Source organism: Trichomycterus rosablanca, chromosome 13, assembly GCF_030014385.1.
Source record: "Trichomycterus rosablanca isolate fTriRos1 chromosome 13, fTriRos1.hap1, whole genome shotgun sequence".
In the NCBI taxonomy this organism is placed as follows: Eukaryota; Metazoa; Chordata; class Actinopteri; order Siluriformes; family Trichomycteridae; genus Trichomycterus; species Trichomycterus rosablanca.
In genome coordinates, this window is record NC_086000.1 from 14,652,235 (window position 1) to 14,671,703 (window position 19,469).

General features: G+C 38.9%; 1 protein-coding gene across 1 annotated transcript in view; it reads right to left on the bottom strand.

Annotated features, from left to right (window-relative positions):
• ehd4 (EH-domain containing 4) overlaps positions 1-19,127 on the bottom strand; it is a 29,527-nt gene extending 10,400 nt beyond the window's left edge. The window contains exons 1-3 of the mRNA XM_063006951.1: positions 18,691-19,127; positions 8,878-9,054; positions 2,149-2,246 (exon numbers count right to left, since the gene is read on the bottom strand). Coding sequence (XP_062863021.1) covers positions 2,149-2,246; positions 8,878-9,054; positions 18,691-18,920 — 505 coding nt within the window. The 5' untranslated portion in view covers positions 18,921-19,127. The remainder of the gene's footprint in view (positions 1-2,148; positions 2,247-8,877; positions 9,055-18,690) is intronic.
• Positions 19,128-19,469: the final 342 nt, after the last annotated feature.

Here is a 19,469-nt window from a genome sequence, read left to right on the forward strand (position 1 = left end):
AAGAAGGAAATAATGCCTTGTTACGAAGTGGCTGACTAACATCTGGTGGCTGAGATTAAAACTAATGACCAAAGCCCCGTGACCCAGGCCTGCAGAAGATCTAGCCATATTTTGAGTGAGGATTCATTTCTTGCAAAGAAATAGTGTGGACCAAGGGTGGCAGAGCTTAATAAAACATACATAAATTACCAAGGCCTTCATGGGATGAATTTGGTATGATACAGCATAAGTGAGTCAGTACAGCACCAGTGACAAAACTGATAGCATAGGGCTAGCTAGCTGGTCATGTGACATCCAGTCACATGCTCTTTCCTCTGCTAACATGGCACTGCTCTTTAGCATACATTCAAATAGGAACACTATCATAGGCCATGGACAAGAATGAGCTTTGGTTTTAAAAGTATGGCTGTATATTATAGACTATGTGATGGAAAGTATGTAGCTTGCACTTTGCTGGAAAATTTTTCCAAAAGATTTTGGTCTGTGACTGAAAATTTGTGCCCATTCATTTAAAAAAAAAGCATTTGTGAGGACTCACACTGATGATGAACCTAGCTTGATAAATCAGAGTTTCAATTTATCACAAAGCTGTTCAATAAGGTTGAGTTTTTGACTCTGTGGAGACTATTAAAGGACTTCTCTGCGCACAAGTGACAGTAATCCTGGCGCAGGAAAAGCCTTTACCAAACTGTTTGAAAGTTTATAATTACAAATTGAAGGTATATAATTTATGCTATGTATTTTTCTGTTTTAAAACAGCTTTTAGCAAAGGTGGTAACAAACAACAACACTTAATAATTAGGGTGGGTATCCACATACTTTATGAATGTAAAGTATTTATCCTTCTATTTCTTTTATATAGATGATTGTCAGAACTGGGAATTTATAATAAACTCTGGCAAACGACAGATGTTACAGCCAGACATTTTACTGGATATGTCTCAATTATTTTTTTACAACATGATGGAGCAAATTTGGCTCAATCTTCTTACAAGTTCTGCCATTTAATTTGAGTAGTGGTGCTGTATAGCAACTCAGAGATCTTCCCATGTTGAATTAAGATTATGACTCTTATGGCCGCTCAGGTGGTGCAGTGGTAAAAACACACTCTGGCTGGGCTGAGCGGCCACATGAACAACGACTGGCCTGTTGTTCATATAGGGGTGGGGTATTAAGCCGGATAGGGACTCTAAAAATATACTATAAAAATACATGTATATACAGTATAAGATTATGACTCTTAGGACTCTAAGATTAGGGCTGGGCTACTTGAGAACATACGTGATTAACCAGCTTGGGCAGTGTGCTCTAGGCAGTTTAAGCTTTTTTATCAGATGCAAGCAGGTTTTACTACAAATTCCTTAGCACAGAGTACAATTTATTTTCTAAACACTCCTAACCAAACTGCCAGCACCATATATGCTACCACCATCATATGTTATAGAGGGAATGGTGTTATTTGACTGATAAGTCTTGTTTGATTGACTCCACACATGCACACACTTTTAAACTGTCCTTTGATATTGTTTTGAAAAAAAGGCATTTTCCTTGCAACCCTTTTGTGTAGGCCATTTTTGTTAAAACATTTAATATGGTTAATCCTTGAACAATGCCACCATTAGCAGCCACTGACAGGCTGACAGTTAAAGTCAAGGTACAATTCTAAACAACTTCTTCTGTAGTTAGTTTACTACACTTAGCGAGGTGGCCTGAACTGACCGTGTGGTGTAGTTTCTAATATTAACTAAACTGAGCTCTAATTAATGTTTGATCTAGTCTTGTACCTTCCCCAGATCTGCCTTTACTTATGATAAGATCCCTTAATAGTAAATGCTTTTTTACTTTTTCCATTCTGTGGACAGTCTCTACCATACTGACAGACCTAACAAATGAGATGGATGATTAAACAAATTTTTTACACAAATGTTGACTTAAATTTAGTCAGCTGAACAGTAAGGTGTTGCTTTAACTTAAAGCTAGCCTTTTAATCTTCCATAATGCACACTGTGAATTAAAAAATAATATATATATATGTGTGTGTGTGTGTGTGTGTGTGTAGATTGGTTGTATTCCCACAACCAACCTGCACTACCGACCTAAATAGAAAAAAAACATTCCACACATGTAATATCCACTGTGGTTACTAACCTCTGCTTATCCGCTGCTTTTCTCCAGACAAGATGCCCGGTGTGTCAATGATGCTTATACTCTGCAGAACTTGGTTGGGCACCTGAGAGCAAATGAACCTGAAAGTACATAAACAAAATGCATGCTGATGTATGTATACTCGTATATACTCACTACAGCTGCTTGTTTACTGTAAACTCTCAGTGGAAAGCTGTGGTAAGTACAACAACTGATATAATCCACTGGGATGTTTGTCTTTAGGCCTGGAGGCTCACAACACAGCTCAAGATTACATCAGCTAATTAACAAGGTTTTCCCTGGCTGATTTTGGACTGGATTGAACACACTCAATACATTTGTACCTAGCAACTGCTTTTAACTGTTTAGGTTTTAATCGATTTTGAATAGCACTGTGAATAAGTCTATGTTAAAGGTAAGAGTTTGAGTTGTAGAGTTCTTGTATTAGTATAAATCAGTCACATGGATACATTAAATATATGGAAATAGTCATACAAATAAAATTATAATAAGTGAACTTCAAGCACACTTAAATCGTCTGTACAAGAATTAGACACAGACTACACATTTTACACAAATGGGTTTTGACCTCTTAAAGCTATCAGCCTCTTGGGGGTCGAAAACGATTCATATTTTTAAACAAGAGCATATCAGAAAAGCTGTTGCCTAAATTCTTAATGTTAAAAATGCAACAAACAAAGTAAACAAACAAGCTGCTCCAGCGGGTAAAGGCACTGAATAACAAAAGGTATAAGTGGTAAAGGAATACAAAGAACATAGTGTGGTTCTCCGTTTTACTTAATTCCAGTAAGTAAGGAGCCTACCTGAAAGTTGCAACATAAACCATAGTCCCTCAGCCACACATTTTACATTTTAGATCATCTGCATTGAGCAGACGCTCTTATTCAGAGCAACTTACAAAAGTGCTTCCATAGTAAATGGACGTGCATTGTTTTTAGGCAGGTCAGTTATTGCTTTAGTTGTTTTCATTTTGTTGTATACTGTAGATTTAGACCTATTTAGATGTGTTGCTTTCTAGCCATTGCCTGGTTTATGGTCAAACCACTCGACTTGAGAGCCAAGGCCTTATCATACATCACCAGAGCCTGAACTTACAAATGCACTTTTGACTGAATGGGCACAAGACACGCAGACACACTTCAATAAGTTTATGGTCAAGTGTCCACATACTTTTGGCTGAATAGTGGATTTTGTAGATTAAGCCAATTAAGCCACATTGTTAGCACAGACCTGCTTAAATGTTATTTACTAAATACTGATAGCCAGCAAATAGCCTGTTTAAATGCATGCGCACACTCAAAAATGTCACTCGAAAACATGCTATTTTTATGACGCACAGAGTGGCCCACAGGAAACAATGTGCATTGTTTGAGGTTCCTCTGGAAAAGAGGAGATGTTTTCTGCCAAGTGTGTCTTTGACCTCTGCAGCAGTGATTGTCAAAAAGCACTTACCCATTTCCCTGAGCATAAATATCCAGCCAGCGTGGAAAAATAGTCCGGCCACAACTGCCCACATGCTGAAGTTAAACATTAAATAGAGCACAAACATTCACAGCCACTTAAAGGGTAGTGACCGGTCAATTTCCAGAGCTGACATGTTTATAAAAAGTGATGCCAGTTATAGAAGGATGTTTGGGCAAGGAGGAGAGAAAGCACTGGGTGTATCAAGCAGCTGATCAAACATACAACGCATTCTTTTGTCTAAGGTATTAATACCTACAATGCACCTACAATGTTAAGCCAGTTACACCAGTACCAGCTGTGAATGAATGTCTATGCCTGGGTTACAGATACTGCAACCAACAGAGAGTTTGAAGTAAAAAAAAAAAAAAAAACGTCACTTCTTGAGAAAAATTTTGACTTCATGTGTAATATATAAATGTATATAGACTGATCAGCCATAACATTAAAACCACCTCCTTGTTTCTACACTCACTGTCCATTTTATCAGCTCCACTTGCCATATAAGAGCACTTTGTACTTCTACAATTACTGACTGTAGTCCATCTGTTTCTCTACATACTTTTTTAGCCTTCTTTCACCCTGTTCTTCAATGGTCAGGACTCTCCCAGGACCACTACAGAGTAGGTATTATTTAGGTGGTGGATCCTTCTCAGTACTGCAGTGACAATGACGTGGTGGTGGTGTGTTGACATGGTATTTAGTGTTTTTTTTTTAAATACCGTGTCCACTCACTGTCCACTCCTACTTAGTTGGTTCACCTTGTAGATGTAAAGTCAGACGATCGCTCATCTATTGCTGCTGTTTGAGTTGGTCATCTTATGGACCTTCATCAGTGGTCACAGGACGCTGCCCACGGGGCGCTGTTGGCTGGATGTTTTTGGTTGGTAAACTATTCTCAGTCCAGCAGTGACAGTGAGGTGTTTAAAAAACTCCATCAGCGCTGCTGTGTCTGATCCACTCATACCAGCACAACACACACTAACACACCACCACCATGTCAGTGTCACTGCAGTGCTGAGAATGACCCACCACCCAAATAATACCTGCTCTGTAGTGGTCCTGTGGGGGTCCTGACCATTGAAGAACAGCACGAAAGGGGGCTAACAAAGCATGCAGAGAAACAGATGGACTACAGTCATTAATTGTAGAACTACAAAGTGCTTCTATATGGTAAGTGGAGCTGATCAAATGGACAGTGAATGTAGAAACAAGGAGGTGGTTTTAATGTTATGGCTGATTACTGTACATTTAGCCCCAAAATGTTGGCATCTATAGTAAATATGTGTATAAAGAGTCAGTATAAGTTTCTTTGGATATCATACTCCAAATGAGCATCAATAAAGTGTGTCTGTGTGCATTTTGTAAGTTCAGGCATTGTGATGTGATGTATGATAAGGCCTTGACTCTCAATTTGAGTGTTTTGACCTTAAACCATAAACCAGACAATGGCTAGAAAGCAACACATTTGAAAAAGTCTAAAGCTATAACTGATCTGTCTAAAAACAATGCAGGCACATTTTCCAAAAACATAGTTGAAGATTTGAAGTTGATTTAGGGGCTACCAATTCCTCAAATGTACAATTAGACTCCAACTTTATGCCAACAAATTTTTTTAATGGAATTCTAGATGAAGGCCTTTTATTTCTTTAAAGCACACAAGTGCCACATTAGGCACTAACACTATTTTGACTAGAACAGGGTTTCATGGTCATGTGCAACTCTGTTATGCAAAGAGAAAGCCACTTAGCAGTTCAATGCAGAAATTTTGTGTTCTCTGGGCCTGGGTTCATCTCAGTTGGCCCGAATGACAGCTGTAGTCTTGTATCAAGCAGAAATGGGCAAATAATCAAATAAAGTTTTACAACCGCAACAATTAGCATGCTTAAATCCCAAATGAATAAAAAGTGTAATTAATAAGCAAGTTGATGTGACACAGTAATAAATATGCTTTGTACTGACTTTTTGAGTGTGTTGCAGAAAAAGAAGTAATACATTTAAAGGACAATAAAGTAATTTTTCTCTAACAGACAAGATCACTTTGCTAAATATGTCCTGAAAAGCCACAGCCCTGCACACTGTAATGTTCCCCCACTTAAATCAGTAATAGCTTAAGTACAGTTTTACAAGGAATAATTACTGAATTGTGATGAAGAAAAGGAAAAAGGAAGTGAAAGTTATTTAAAGCTGTTACTTAGTTTCACTTGTTTCAACGATACTTCTGACAATATGTAAGACTCATATAACAATGAGAAGTTCTATCAGACTGGGGTAGACAGGGTAGTAAGTAAATGGAATGTCATAATAGGTGAAAGTATGTTTTGTTTGTGTTCATTCATAAACAATATTTGTAATGTGTGTGTTGGAGGTCTGCAGCATTGTTTGACATTGTTTTGTCGAGGACCTGCTCCCTGAAGTGCTTTCCTGATTGTCTGCAGGCATAGACAGCATGTTTTAAGCATTTGTGTTAAGTAATTTTAACAGGTTTTAAGACTTTTTTGCTTATTAGCTGCATGAAATAAATAATAATAATAATAATAATACATTTTATTTATATAGCGCTTTTCAAGATACTCAAAGACGCTTTACATAAGACAAATAATCAAAACAAATACGTACATACACCATACAAATCATAGTACAAAATCAAAATAGTACATCAACATCAAGAATAATTAAGATAAAAACAAAGAGAGCAGCATAAGACAGTTCATTAAAAATTAGCTAAATTATGAGAGAGAACAACAAATATAGAACAATTTCTTAAAATTAGACAGAAACAGGACAGATTTACATGCAATCAGGAAACTGAAAACTTTACAAGTTTTAGGATCTAGGACTTCACATTTCTGTCGTGATCTAAGTATAAAAACTATTAAAAAGAATAGCAAAAATAAAAGCATTTATTTTGTGTTGTTACAAGTTAAATGCCACTCTGAATAGATGAGTTTTGAGAAGTGACTTGAATTTGGACAGGTCAGGACAATCTCGTAGGTGTTTGGGGAGAGCATTCCATAAAGATGGAGCAGCTATGGAAAAGGCCCTGTCACCCCAGGTCCGGTGCTTGGTCCTAGAGGGTATGGACAGTAGGTTAGCCTCAGAAGAGCGAAGGCTACGGGAGGGAATGTGCTGATGGAGCAGGTCGGTGAGGTAGGATGGGGCCTGATTATGGAGAGCTTTGTGAGTGAATAGAAGAATTTTGAATTGAATGCGTTGAGCAACGGGAAGCCAATGAAGTTTTTGTAGAACAGGTGTAATATGATCACGGGAGCGAGTATGAGTAAGGAGGCGAGCAGCTGAATTCTGGATATACTGAAGTTTTTTTAGGATTTTGTTAGATGTACCATAAAGGATGCTATTGCAATAATCAATTCTGGATGTAATAAAAGCATGAATCAAGGTTTCGGCGGCAGAAAAGGAGAGTGATGGACGTAGACGTGCTATGTTTTTTAGATGAAAGAAAGCAGTTTTGGTGATGTGATTTACATGGCGGTCAAAAGAGAGGTTGCTATCAAAAATTACACCAAGATTTCGGATGTTAGAAGACGGAGACAAAGTGTCATTATCAATGGTAATTTGAAAATTTTTTGTGGTTTTTGCCAGGGTTGTAGGACCTACGATGATCATATCTGATTTTTCACAGTTTAATTTGAGGAAATTAGCTTTCATCCACAATTTCATTTCAGTGATGCAATTTGTCAGAGTGGAGTGAAGTTCAGTATTAATGGATTTGGAGGAGATGTAAAGCTGAATATCATCAGCATAGCAGTGGAAATGTAAACCATGCCGACGTATGATGTCACCAAGGGGGGGGGGAAATGCAAATCTTTTAGAAGCTAAATGTATACGTTGTGTTGAGTAGTTTATTTATTTGTTCATTCATTCATTATTAGCGACTGCTTAAATCTGAAAAAGGTCTTGAGCCACCCATAAACACTAGGCACACCCAGGAGTACACCATGGAAAGGGAGCCAAGGCACATATTCTTTCACACATAAAGCCAATGCAAAACAGCCAATCTGCCAATCTACTGTGAATGATGAAGCTGTCTAAAATGACATATCACTGAATCCATATTCTGATGGAACCTGTTTATCCGCCGAGGTTAAGGATTGAAGTCGAGACTACCGTGACAACGATGCTGCTCCTGCCGGATGTGACGGGAATGGAGTAATTGCACCAAGAATGACAAGAACTCACTACAGACTTTATTGAAGACTAGACCGAATAATAACTCTATTATTATTTATTTATTTATTTATTTCTGTAAATCCTACTTATTTAAAGTATCCTCCAGGCCACCTAAGAAGGATGGGCCCTGCTGAGTCTGGTTCCTCTCAAGGTTTCTTCCAGTAATTTTAAGGGAGTTTTTCCTTGCCACAGTCGCCCTCGACTTGCTCAACAGGGGTTTTTGTATCTGTTGGTCCTGGATTTTGTAAAGTTGCTTTGAGACAATGTCTATATAAATAAAGTTGACTTGACTTGACTTGAACTGTACATATGGCTACCTGGTTTTAATCATTTTTAAATGTGCAAATATATATGCTAGTTTTAACTTTTATACAACCCCAACTTTAAAAAATAGTACAGTAGGTGAATTTCATCTCAAAACAGAAAGCAAAGTATTTGTAAATAAAAAACAGAAACTTTTTTTTTACCTCATAAACACTGATTTTTGTCAAAAGGTTTGTGAAAACACTTGCTATTATGCTATTATGATAGGGTAAAAAAGACAAATGTTCGTTTACAAGCAAGAATGCATCAAGTTTTGCCACTATTTCAAGGAATTTTGGGATTACACCATCTACAGTCCATAACATGGTTAAAAGATTCAGACAATCCACAGAAATGTCAGTGTGCAGAGATCAAGGCCAAAAGCCAAGGCAATAGTGAGTGCCCTAACTTTAGCAAAGTTAATGCTGTAAAGTTAGCATATGCATATGCAGCTGTCTATGCAACACTTATTTAGGGGGCATCCCTTCTTGTTTCAGTAGGACAATGCCAAGCTTCATTTTGCCGTGGCTTTGTAGTAAGAGAGTGCAGGTGCTTTTCTGGCCTTCCATTAGAAATGTGTGGTTAATGGACTGTTGAGCAGCTAAAGTCTGATATCAGCCAAGAATGGAAAACTTTCTACTTTCACAACTATCGATGTACAACTGATGTTAGCTAATGATTACAGAATGCTATTAATAGTAAAGTTGATATACATTGCATTCAACAAATAACAGTAAATGTCATTATTCTCATTACCTGTTTAAAAAGCAGTTTCCAAACACATTAAGTTTGCGGAATGGTTTCTTGGGGTCCACCACCAAGGCATTTCCAGGAACGACTCCTTCACTCTCCCCATACATCACAGCGATAAACCCATCTGTCGTTGGCTCGGGCCCAATCCGCATACCTGGAAAGTCTTGCTCGAGTAGATATCTGAAGTCAGATGAAGCAAACAGAGAACATCTACCAGTTAGAAAAAGTATTGCAGACTTTTTTTTTTTTAGAAACACAAGTCCTACTCTAACAAACTACTAAAAATTATATGTTTAAGTAAAAAGGGAAGATTTTAAATCAACATCTGTGTTAACAGTACTACAGCCATATACTATATATGAAAATAGAATGCAAAATTATTTTGTTTGAAAAAATTACACAATTTTAGACACTGTCAAAACCTTCTTCTTGTTGCAATGGCACTAAATTGGCCACTGGTGAGTTCCAAAACCACCAATCTTAATTAACAACAAAAAACCTCACAATCTGACTTTTATCTATGACGGCAAAAATCTTTGTAATTTTGCTTTAAACATCATTGAGCTCGTGTATAGAAAAGGGCAGTTTACTACATGTGTTTACCAGTTTGCAGTATGATATCATATGATCTGCATATCAAAAAGATAATCTGGTCATTTATAAAATCCAAGAAGAACAATACCAAAGCAAATAATGCACATATGATTAGCTGCTTTCCAATATTGCCAAGCAGGAATTATTCGCTTTGCAAAGAAGGAGATTAGAGACACGCCAAACAACTGAGCAACAGCACAAAACAAAGCGCGAGCTACTACACTACTAAGTTCTAGGTCAAATAAGAGATAAAAAATAGTATGTGTATGGCTATCAGCTAGTGAGTGTCACGTGGGTGAAGAAGGGAGGACTCAAACGCAGGAATAAGATAAAAAAAAGCTTTTATTTTTGTTTTTAAATAATAATCAATAGAAAAATAAAACAGAGAAATAATAAAGCAAACCAAAAAACCGATCGGAACCTCCGACGGAAGGCTGCGGGTGCAGCGAACAAAAAGGCACAACAGGACGGACGCGAACCCCGGTCTCCGTAGTGAGAGCCGGGAGCGTTAACACCGCGCTAACGCGGCACTGCAAAACGAAAGCGCGTTAGCGCTGAAGACGCTGCTGTAAGCCGAGGCGAGAGGGAAAGGCTCCGCTTAACGCCAACCCCGGAACAGCGGTAGACATTCGGGGAAAACTATTCGGAGTGCGACGAGCTCACGGTCGCGGGGCAGAGGCACTCCGACCTGAAAGGAGGAAAAAAAGACAAGCACAGTTAGGCAAGGTTAACTTGCGGATTCGAACCGGGATCGCTGGCAGACCGACCGAACGCTGTACGGGGTCGCCACCCAACGGTTACCGAATTCGATTACAGCGTTCAATAAGAGTTCTAATAGCGGAGCTAGACACCAGCGCCACACAGAGGCACGGCGTGCAACCGCTAATGCTAATGGCTAAAGCGATAAACAAACAGCAGTTCGCGGACTGCCCGGCGTCGCACCACCCAATTTCTAAGAAGTAAAGAAAACCCTCACTACCTCAAACCTTGCGGTTTTACCTGCCCGAATGGCCTTGCGCCACCAGGGCTACCACCTACGGCTAAGAAATAGTGTGGACGAGCTACCACAGGAGACGGAAAACAAACAGAAGGTGCGACACCCGCAGCTGTGTGGAGCTGGTTTAAATAGTCAGCCCCACAGCTGCGGGCGATCAGCCCTAATGAGTAACCCACTACTTAGGGCTTTGTTTTCTGAGCTCTGTAAGACCTGTTTCGCTGGGAACCCGGGGCACGTTCACCAGCTACTACAGGCTTCGTTATAGTGAGAAGCCTAGAATATTACTCCTTACTCTCTTGGAAAAAAGTTACAACACTAAAAGATATTCGACCTTGTTCTTCATGTAACTCCCTTAATAAATCACATCCCACATTCAAATGTACAAAAAAAAAAAACATACAGGCTTTCAAAATTACATAACCTAACGAGACTTTCCATACATAGAGTAAGTGCCTAATTTTAACTCAAACACAGTATAGATTACCTGTTCAGTAATATAGAACAGATTACCTAGTGTTAGCCTAAAAACTTCAATATTCAATATACAAATATGTCATGCCTACTGAGATGCCTTAGTCTGCACAGACATAATCATGTGTGTAGAGTACATTACATTAACTGACTATGGTTAGACTAGACAATGGCTACACTGTACTTAAAAATTCTTGTTTCTCTAAACTTCTTTAAAATATGGATGTAGGATAAATGGGACAACAATACTTGAGGAAAAGGGGCTAATATATAAAATTACCTGTGCATTACTAATATGAAATGTGCATAAATATTCCCCAAATATCGGGATAAATCTTTTTGCTCTACCTACAAACAACTAAACACTACATAAAATATTACTACTAGCCTACAAGCTGCATAAAATATCTGTCTAAAATATCTCTACATTAAAAACTACACATTACCCTAAACGTACTGAATAGATTAAGAGCCTATTACTAGCCAAAATACTGCAAAAGAAATCTAGTAGTACTCTAAAACTACGCAGATTAACTAGGTAAGGCTAAACACTTTTAAATTAACTGCCTAGTAACCATTTTTTTCTCTTTCTCCCCTAATCGTGTCCAATTACCCTGATTGCGTTACGTTTCACCTCTACCGATACAACCCTCCACTTCTGACTGAGGAGCCTCGCAATTGACACACGCCCCCTTCGACACGTGTGCAGTACCGACTGCATCTTTTCACCTGCACAAGGCGAGATCATATGCGGATCAGCTTTTGCACGAAGAGCCACACCCTGATCAGCATTATTCCCCAACTCTGCGCAGGCGTCATCGATCAGCCAGCAGAGGTCGTAATCACGCCAATCGTTGTTCATGTGGCCGCCCAGCCCAGACCTAGTAACAAATTTAAACTGCACAGCCTAAATGCCAAGTACATGGTTCGAACCCTCAATAAGGAACTGCTTGTTACAGCCTAAAAAGTAATCACATGTGAATAATCCCTGTTAACAGTAACATCTACCACATACATCAGGTTATTTATTGAAATATTCGGTGACAGAATAACGTCTTTATGCCTTTCTAAATTTGGCCAGTTGATGAGGCACGGATGATTGACATGTCGGTCCTCTTAACAGTCAGTCATTTGCAGCTCAATGAGTGTTAATTTGCTTCAGGTGGGAGTGATTCTATTTATCACAATTTCTTCCTCACAGATTTGCCAGCTCCTCTGTTGGCAAATCTGCCTTTCTCTGGAATCGTAATGCCGGGCTTGGTACAGTCTAGTTTTCTGCTAGCGTAGCAATCTTCAAGGCTGTCTATGTTTTTGTGTCTTTCATTTGTTACTTTGTTTGGTTTTTGTTAGGGATGTCCCGATCACGTTTTTTTGTTCCCGATACAGATCCCGATTATTAATTTTGATCCCGATCCGATACCGATTCTCAAACCGATACTTGTATTTTCTAGATATTGTCTAGATAAGAACTAGATAATACTGTTCACACAGTGCACACTTCAAGTACATTACAATTATTCAAATTAATCCAATGTATATGTTTAACAACTGAATAGCTCTGCAGTGCTGAAGGGAAAAATGCTGCATCCAAGCTATTGCTTAATGTTTTTGTATTTTTACAAAATCAATCAAAATGAGTGAGATAATTAGTTTTACTTTACATTCAAAGAAAAAAGATGTTTAATGCAGTGATACACTAAAAATGAACAGAAATCTGTGTAGCAGCTTAACTTGAATATAAGAAAAAAAGTTACTTAAAAGCATTACAGTAAAACCTGAATACCAAAATAAAATGGAAAGGCTCTTTTGTTATGAAGGAAAGCCAGTTCTTAAAGTGCTTGTATTGTGACAATGGTTTGATGGACGTTTGTACACGAAGTAAGTGTGTTTTGACCCTTTAGGCCTTCCATAGAACATGAAATAGCGTGCTTGACTCAACTGTCGGCTATTCGGTACCGTAACAGAAGAAGTTAATAAACTGTTCTGCTCCCGACAATATGTGAATATACTGTGCATTTATTCTTTATTAAACGAGTGCATCACTACGTTGTTTTGTAAACCGGTGTGATCCTTAACTCACACACACTCTCACACATGAACGCAGCTCTGCTCCCACCGCCTCATGAAACGCTCACACTGCAGACGTTACACTTCACTGTTGGACTTGTTTTACTTTTCAATTTAAAGTATTTCCACACAGCGGACATGCTGACGTAAAACAAAAGATCGGGATTAAGATCGGGTTTAGTAAAGCCGATTCCGATCAATTAAAAAATGCCTTGATCGGACATCCCTAGTTTTTGTTATTTTGGCCACCTTCATTATTTCTCCACTGTCCCTTCTTTGTTAGTGTCTTTTCAGCCACAGTAGTTCCTGCACTTGTGTTTTTCAACTTATTTGCAGGTATAGGGCTTCACTTTGCGCTTCAGTAATAACACTTGCCCTGGTAAACCAACCCTTATTCAATATATATATAAATTAGGTGGGTTGAGCAAGGAAAATATATATTTGGCCCTATAACAGAGTGAGTAGTTATTTCATGCTCTTTAATGTTTTTCCTTATGCCAGGAGAATATAAAGAGTCAGTTTGTTTTACAGGAGTCAGTTTTCACCGTGCTCAGACTCACAATGACCTCTAGGTGCTCTAACAGGGGAATGTGAGTAAATGAACATGACAGTGCTGAGCAAATTTATAAAGTATCTTCTTTCATGAGGAAAAAATTGCTTGTACGTGTGATCAGCTGTTTTGATGTTGCAAACCTCTACAAGATATATATTATGTATTGTGCAAATATGATGTGATATAAATTACAAAACATACACATAGACTATTTATTACATTTATGACATGCATTATTGGATGTTAAATGATCTAAACCAAACTGAGAATTTTAGTTCACATAATATATTCGTTTACCACATATATTAAAGTTAAATAAAATGGCACTTGGATTTAACGCCTTATTTTAGGAGAACACTAGACTTTTTTATATATATATTTTTTTTTTCCCCTCTTTTTTCCCCCAATTTTTGTCCCCCAGTCTAGTTGTGTACAATTACCCTGAATGCGTCCTCTATACTGATTCGACCCTTCACCACTGACTGAGGACGCCTCTCAACTGACATGCGCCCCTCCGGTACGCACAGTCAGTACAGATAGAGCATTTTTCACCTGCACGAGTCGAGTTCATATACTTGACGGGCACTGTGCACGGAGGGCCACACCCCCATCAGCATTATATCACAGCCCTGTGCAGGCGCCATCAGTCAGCCAGCAGGGGCCGCAGTCGCACCAGTTATGAGGACCTATGATCCGACTTTCTTACCCCTAACCCTGAACAACAGCCAATCGTTGTTCATACAGCCGCCCAGTCTAGTCGGAAAGGCAGAGCTGAGGTTTGATACGATGTGTTAGAAACCCCAACTCTGTTGAGCTACCGTACTTTACCGTTGCGCCACCTGAGCGGCCGGAAAAACACTAGACTTAAATGTTAAATGTTTTATTTACTGCTGCTACGAGACCTGTCTGTTATATTGCTATAATGCTGCTACAACATGTCATATAAAAATGTATCTTAGTTTATTTACTTCTAGGTACAGTGGTGAGTTTTAAGGTATTTTTTCCCATAAGGATGTATGGGAAACCTGTTAATGCGTTTCTTGGTCCAGTGGAACTGCATATATTTTAGGATTATGTAAAATAATGGGGTTGTTTTTAACACTTATACACTGAAAATTACACCAATATAATATAAAACACTGAAATACAATTGAGATCAGTTAAAAATCTACAAAAAATAGAATAAAACCTGCAACACTGTATTCCATTCAATAAATGCGCATTCACATGAGAAGCAGCACATTAGCTTTTGCACTGCTTTTTAATAACAAGCGTTTTAAACTCAAAGCTGATTCTTACAATTTCTCAGAACCCCAAGCTATAACACAAGTTTAAAAGTGAAACAGGAGAAAAAAATCCAGCTAAACACAGATACATGTGGAGCTTTCAGAGTGAATTTGACTGTTATTACACACAAATGCAGATTTGTCTCATATACGCACTTTGACGTTTTACTGCACCGCTACAGTTACAGTATTTGGGTGCTCACGTGGCCGCTAAAGTACACTAGCCCACTACTGCTGAGATCCGGAGACCTGGGGAACTGGGCTTTAAATCTTAGTGGTGCTATTAAACGGTCGAGCAACTGAAAAAACATGATTGGCTAGTGTCTGAGGGGGGATGGCTGAAACAGCCTAGTCATTGAAAGGTGCACTTGCGCACTCAGTGCTGGTCCCAAGCCTACATAAAAATAGAAGGGCTGTGTTAAAGTCTGAATTACTTTTAAATTTTAACACTTAATTTGTTTAATTTAAAGAAACCTGGTTAATCTTTCCTTTACATTAACATTTCATCCTAAAATCCACCCCTACTGCAGCTTTTACTGTTTATAAATGTGGATATACAGTATGTTGCTTTAACATATTCTGACCTTATGTTAAGTCTGTATGGTGACATTTAATAATTAGATATACATGTTTTAGAAAGTTTGGGAAATAAATTTGTTTGAGCAAACAATGTTAGGAACTTTACATGCAGGTTTTTATTTGTTAGTAAGCTAGAACTAATCTGCTGTTAAAAACAGGTTTCCTTGTGTTCCTGTGTTATGTAAACTGTTTACTCTGTTGTAGGACAAACACACAGGAGGGGACTTGGCTACTTTAAAATGTCTCAGGGTGTGATACAAGTAATAAATATGTATGTTTGTGATGCCTTAGACGAACTTTGACTCCTTCTAAAAACAATTGTGACCAATAAATTGATTAATGAAAATGAATGGATGAGGAATGGATCTGGTCTATGTGAAAATTAAGGCAATCTGTTTACAGATTAAGGGTTTTCTATGTCTTATTGCTTGTTGTGCTTTTAGAAACAAAATACTGAAACTGTTTTGTTACTATACACACTTGAAAATTAAGGTAAAAATGACATTTCTAAGGCAGCACAATGCCGCAGCTTGTAGAGTGAGTGGCACACAGCTAAATAAGGACTGGGCACCTCTTGTTCTACCAGTGTCAGTGTGGGTTTCCTCTAAGTACAGTACGCTGGTTTCCTCTAACCTCTATAATTGATTGGCACCCTGTACAGGGTGTGTTTCTATTTATGCACCAATTTGTTTTGGGTGGCAACAGACCCTCAATGACCCTGACCAGAATGAAGCAGTTAGTGAAAATGATTAATAATACAGTATAATACAAATAATTATACTATCTGTGCATATATTTCTGATTTAATTGGTAAACCACTAATAGGTTTGTAAACATGGCACCTTAATTATTTAAAAAAAAAAAAAAAAACACCTTCTTATACATATCATTATAATATAAACATATACAGTGTATCACAAAAGTGAGTACACCCCTCACATTTCTGCAAATATTTTATTATATCTTTTCATGGGACAACACTATAGAAATAAAACTTGGATATAACTTAGAGTAGTCAGTGTACACCTTGTATAGCAGTGTAGATTTACTGTCTTCTGAAAATAACTCAACACACAGCCATTAATGTCTAAATGGCTGGCAACATAAGTGAGTACACCCCACAGTGAACATGTCCAAATTGTGCCCAAAGTGTCAATATTTTGTGTGACCACCATTATTATCCAGCACTGCCTTAACCCTCCTGGGCATGGAATTCACCAGAGCTGCACAGGTTGCTACTGGAATCCTCTTCCACTCCTCCATGATGACATCACGGAGCTGGTGGATGTTAGACACCTTGAACTCCTCCACCTTCCACTTGAGGATGCGCCACAGGTGCTCAATTGGGTTTAGTCCATCACCTTTACCTTCAGCTTCCTCAGCAAGGCAGTTGTCACCTTGGAGGTTGTGTTTGGGGTCGTTATCCTGTTGGAAAACTGCCATGAGGCCCAGTTTTCGAAGGAAGGGGATCATGCTCTGTTTCAGAATGTCACAGTACATGTTGGAATTCATGTTTCCCTCAATGAACTGCAGCTCCCCAGTGCCAGCAACACTCATGCAGCCCAAGACCACGATGCTACCACCACCATGCTTGACTGTAGGCAAGATACAGTTGTCTTGGTACTTCTCACCAGGGCGCCGCCACACATGCTGGACACCATCTGAGCCAAACAAGTTTATCTTGGTCTCATCAGACCACAGGGCATTCCAGTAATCCATGTTCTTGGACTGCTTGTCTTCAGCAAACTGTTTGCGGGCTTTCTTGTGCGTCAGCTTCCTTCTGGGATGACGACCATGCAGACCGAGTTGATGCAGTGTGCGGCGTATGGTCTGAGCACTGACAGGCTGACCTCCCACGTCTTCAACCTCTGCAGCAATGCTGGCAGCACTCATGTGTCTATTTTTTAAAGCCAACCTCTGGATATGACGCCGAACACGTGGACTCAACTTCTTTGGTCGACCCTGGCGAAGCCTGTTCCGAGTGGAACCTGTCCTGGAAAACCGCTGTATGACCTTGGCCACCATGCTGTAGCTCAGTTTCAGGGTGTTAGCAATCTTCTTATAGCCCAGGCCATCTTTGTGGAGAGCAACAATTCTATTTCTCACATCCTCAGAGAGTTCTTTGCCATGAGGTGCCATGTTGAATATCCAGTGGCCAGTATGAGAGAATTGTACCCAAAACACCAAATTTAACAGCCCTGCTCCCCGTTTACACCTGGGACCTTGACACATGACACCAGGGAGGGACAACGACACATTTGGGCACAATTTGGACATGTTCACTGTGGGGTGTACTCACTTATGTTGCCAGCTATTTAGACATTAATGGCTGTGTGTTGAGTTATTTTCAGAAGACAGTAAATCTACACTGCTATACAAGCTGTACACTGACTACTCTAAGTTATATCCAAGTTTCATGTCTATAGTGTTGTCCCATGAAAAGATATAATAAAATATTTGCAGAAATGTGAGGGGTGTACTCACTTTTGTGATACACCGTATAATTCTAATTTAAACTTAGTGCATTACCTCACAGAAAACTGGAGGCTATTTTAGAAGCAAATTTCCTATGCATGTTCATGGGTTTAGAATGGGAGGTCCAACAAGATCATGGTCAGGGGTCCACACACTTTTAGTCATGTAGTGTACACCGATCTGTGTATGTTTTTCCTCCTCTGTGAGGACTGTGAGAGTACTGTGAGGTAGCTGTTATTTATACATCAATACTGTGAGGAGCCGCCTTAAACGTGCTGACTGTTCAGGTTTAAGCGTCTAATTCTGTCAAACTTTAGGTTTTATTCATTTATATGAACATTATACCAGCGACTGACTTCACTTTTGTTGTTGTTTTTGGAAAAATATAGACAAAACTGACAGGAATATAAAAGGAACGAATAGTCACTGTATTCCGTACACATTTACTTTTGGTTAGTGAAACGACACAACACCTGAATTAACGGTCTAAAACACCAAACATAAAGTTTGTCCCTTTTTAAAAACCTGGTTTGTTTCATTTCAACCAGTCAAATTAAAAAATATATATTTATTTCGTGTCTCACTGTACATAACGCTGGTGGGGTTAACATGCGTTTATCTAGTGCATAACCGTTCCACCTTAAAACACATCCAATTCTGTTGTTATACTGCTCTTTAATGTATTATAAATCACATTACACAGTACAGAAGTGGTACAGAAGTTCAAATGCATGAAACACTAAGACCTCACCTGTAATAATACAGTATATAGTTAGATTTAGTAATATAATTACCGTATAAAGGTGGTCTTTCCTGTAGAGTACTGTCCCACCAGAAGAACCATCGGTTTGCTCTGAAAATCCGCTTCTTCCAGCGCAGGCGAGTGGAATTCATGGAAGAGATAGGTTTCTTCTAAAGGGAGTAATTTTTTAGTATAGAGACCATGTAGTCCCTCAGTCACTGTTTGAAACATGTCGCCTTCCTTGTTTCTTCCACCCTGCTCCTTGTTCACCCAACTGAACATAACGCTGTTCTGTTTAAGCGACCAGTAGAGAGTGATGCAACCTTACTTCTGTGTTCTCACTGATGGGTAGGAATAAGATGACTCTCTCCTCTCTCTCTTTCTGTGTGTGTGTGTGTGTGTGTGTGTGTGCAGGTCCAACACGTGCTTCCTGCTGTGTTCCAGCCTAGCCTAACTACTGTACACTCTTCCACCTGCATCCTTATAACGTTCTAATGGCTAACAGACATCATATTCATGCAATTTCAATTCCAAAAAGGTTGTTAAAATTTAAATAAAAACAAAAAGCAGTCTTATGTAAACTGTCTTTTACAGGTATTCCATTTAAACTGTACATAGAAGAGATGCTCGTCCAATGTAATAAACTAAAGCAATAAGCCACGAGAGACCGTGCGTTAAAGCAATAAGCCACGAGAGGCCGTGCGTTACTGTGATTTTATCACGGGGAAGGCTATTTTGGCACGACGCGAAGCAGAGTGCCTAAAACGTCTTTCCCCGTGATAAAATCATAGCAGTAACGCACGGTCTCTCGTGGCTTATTGCTTTTATAAA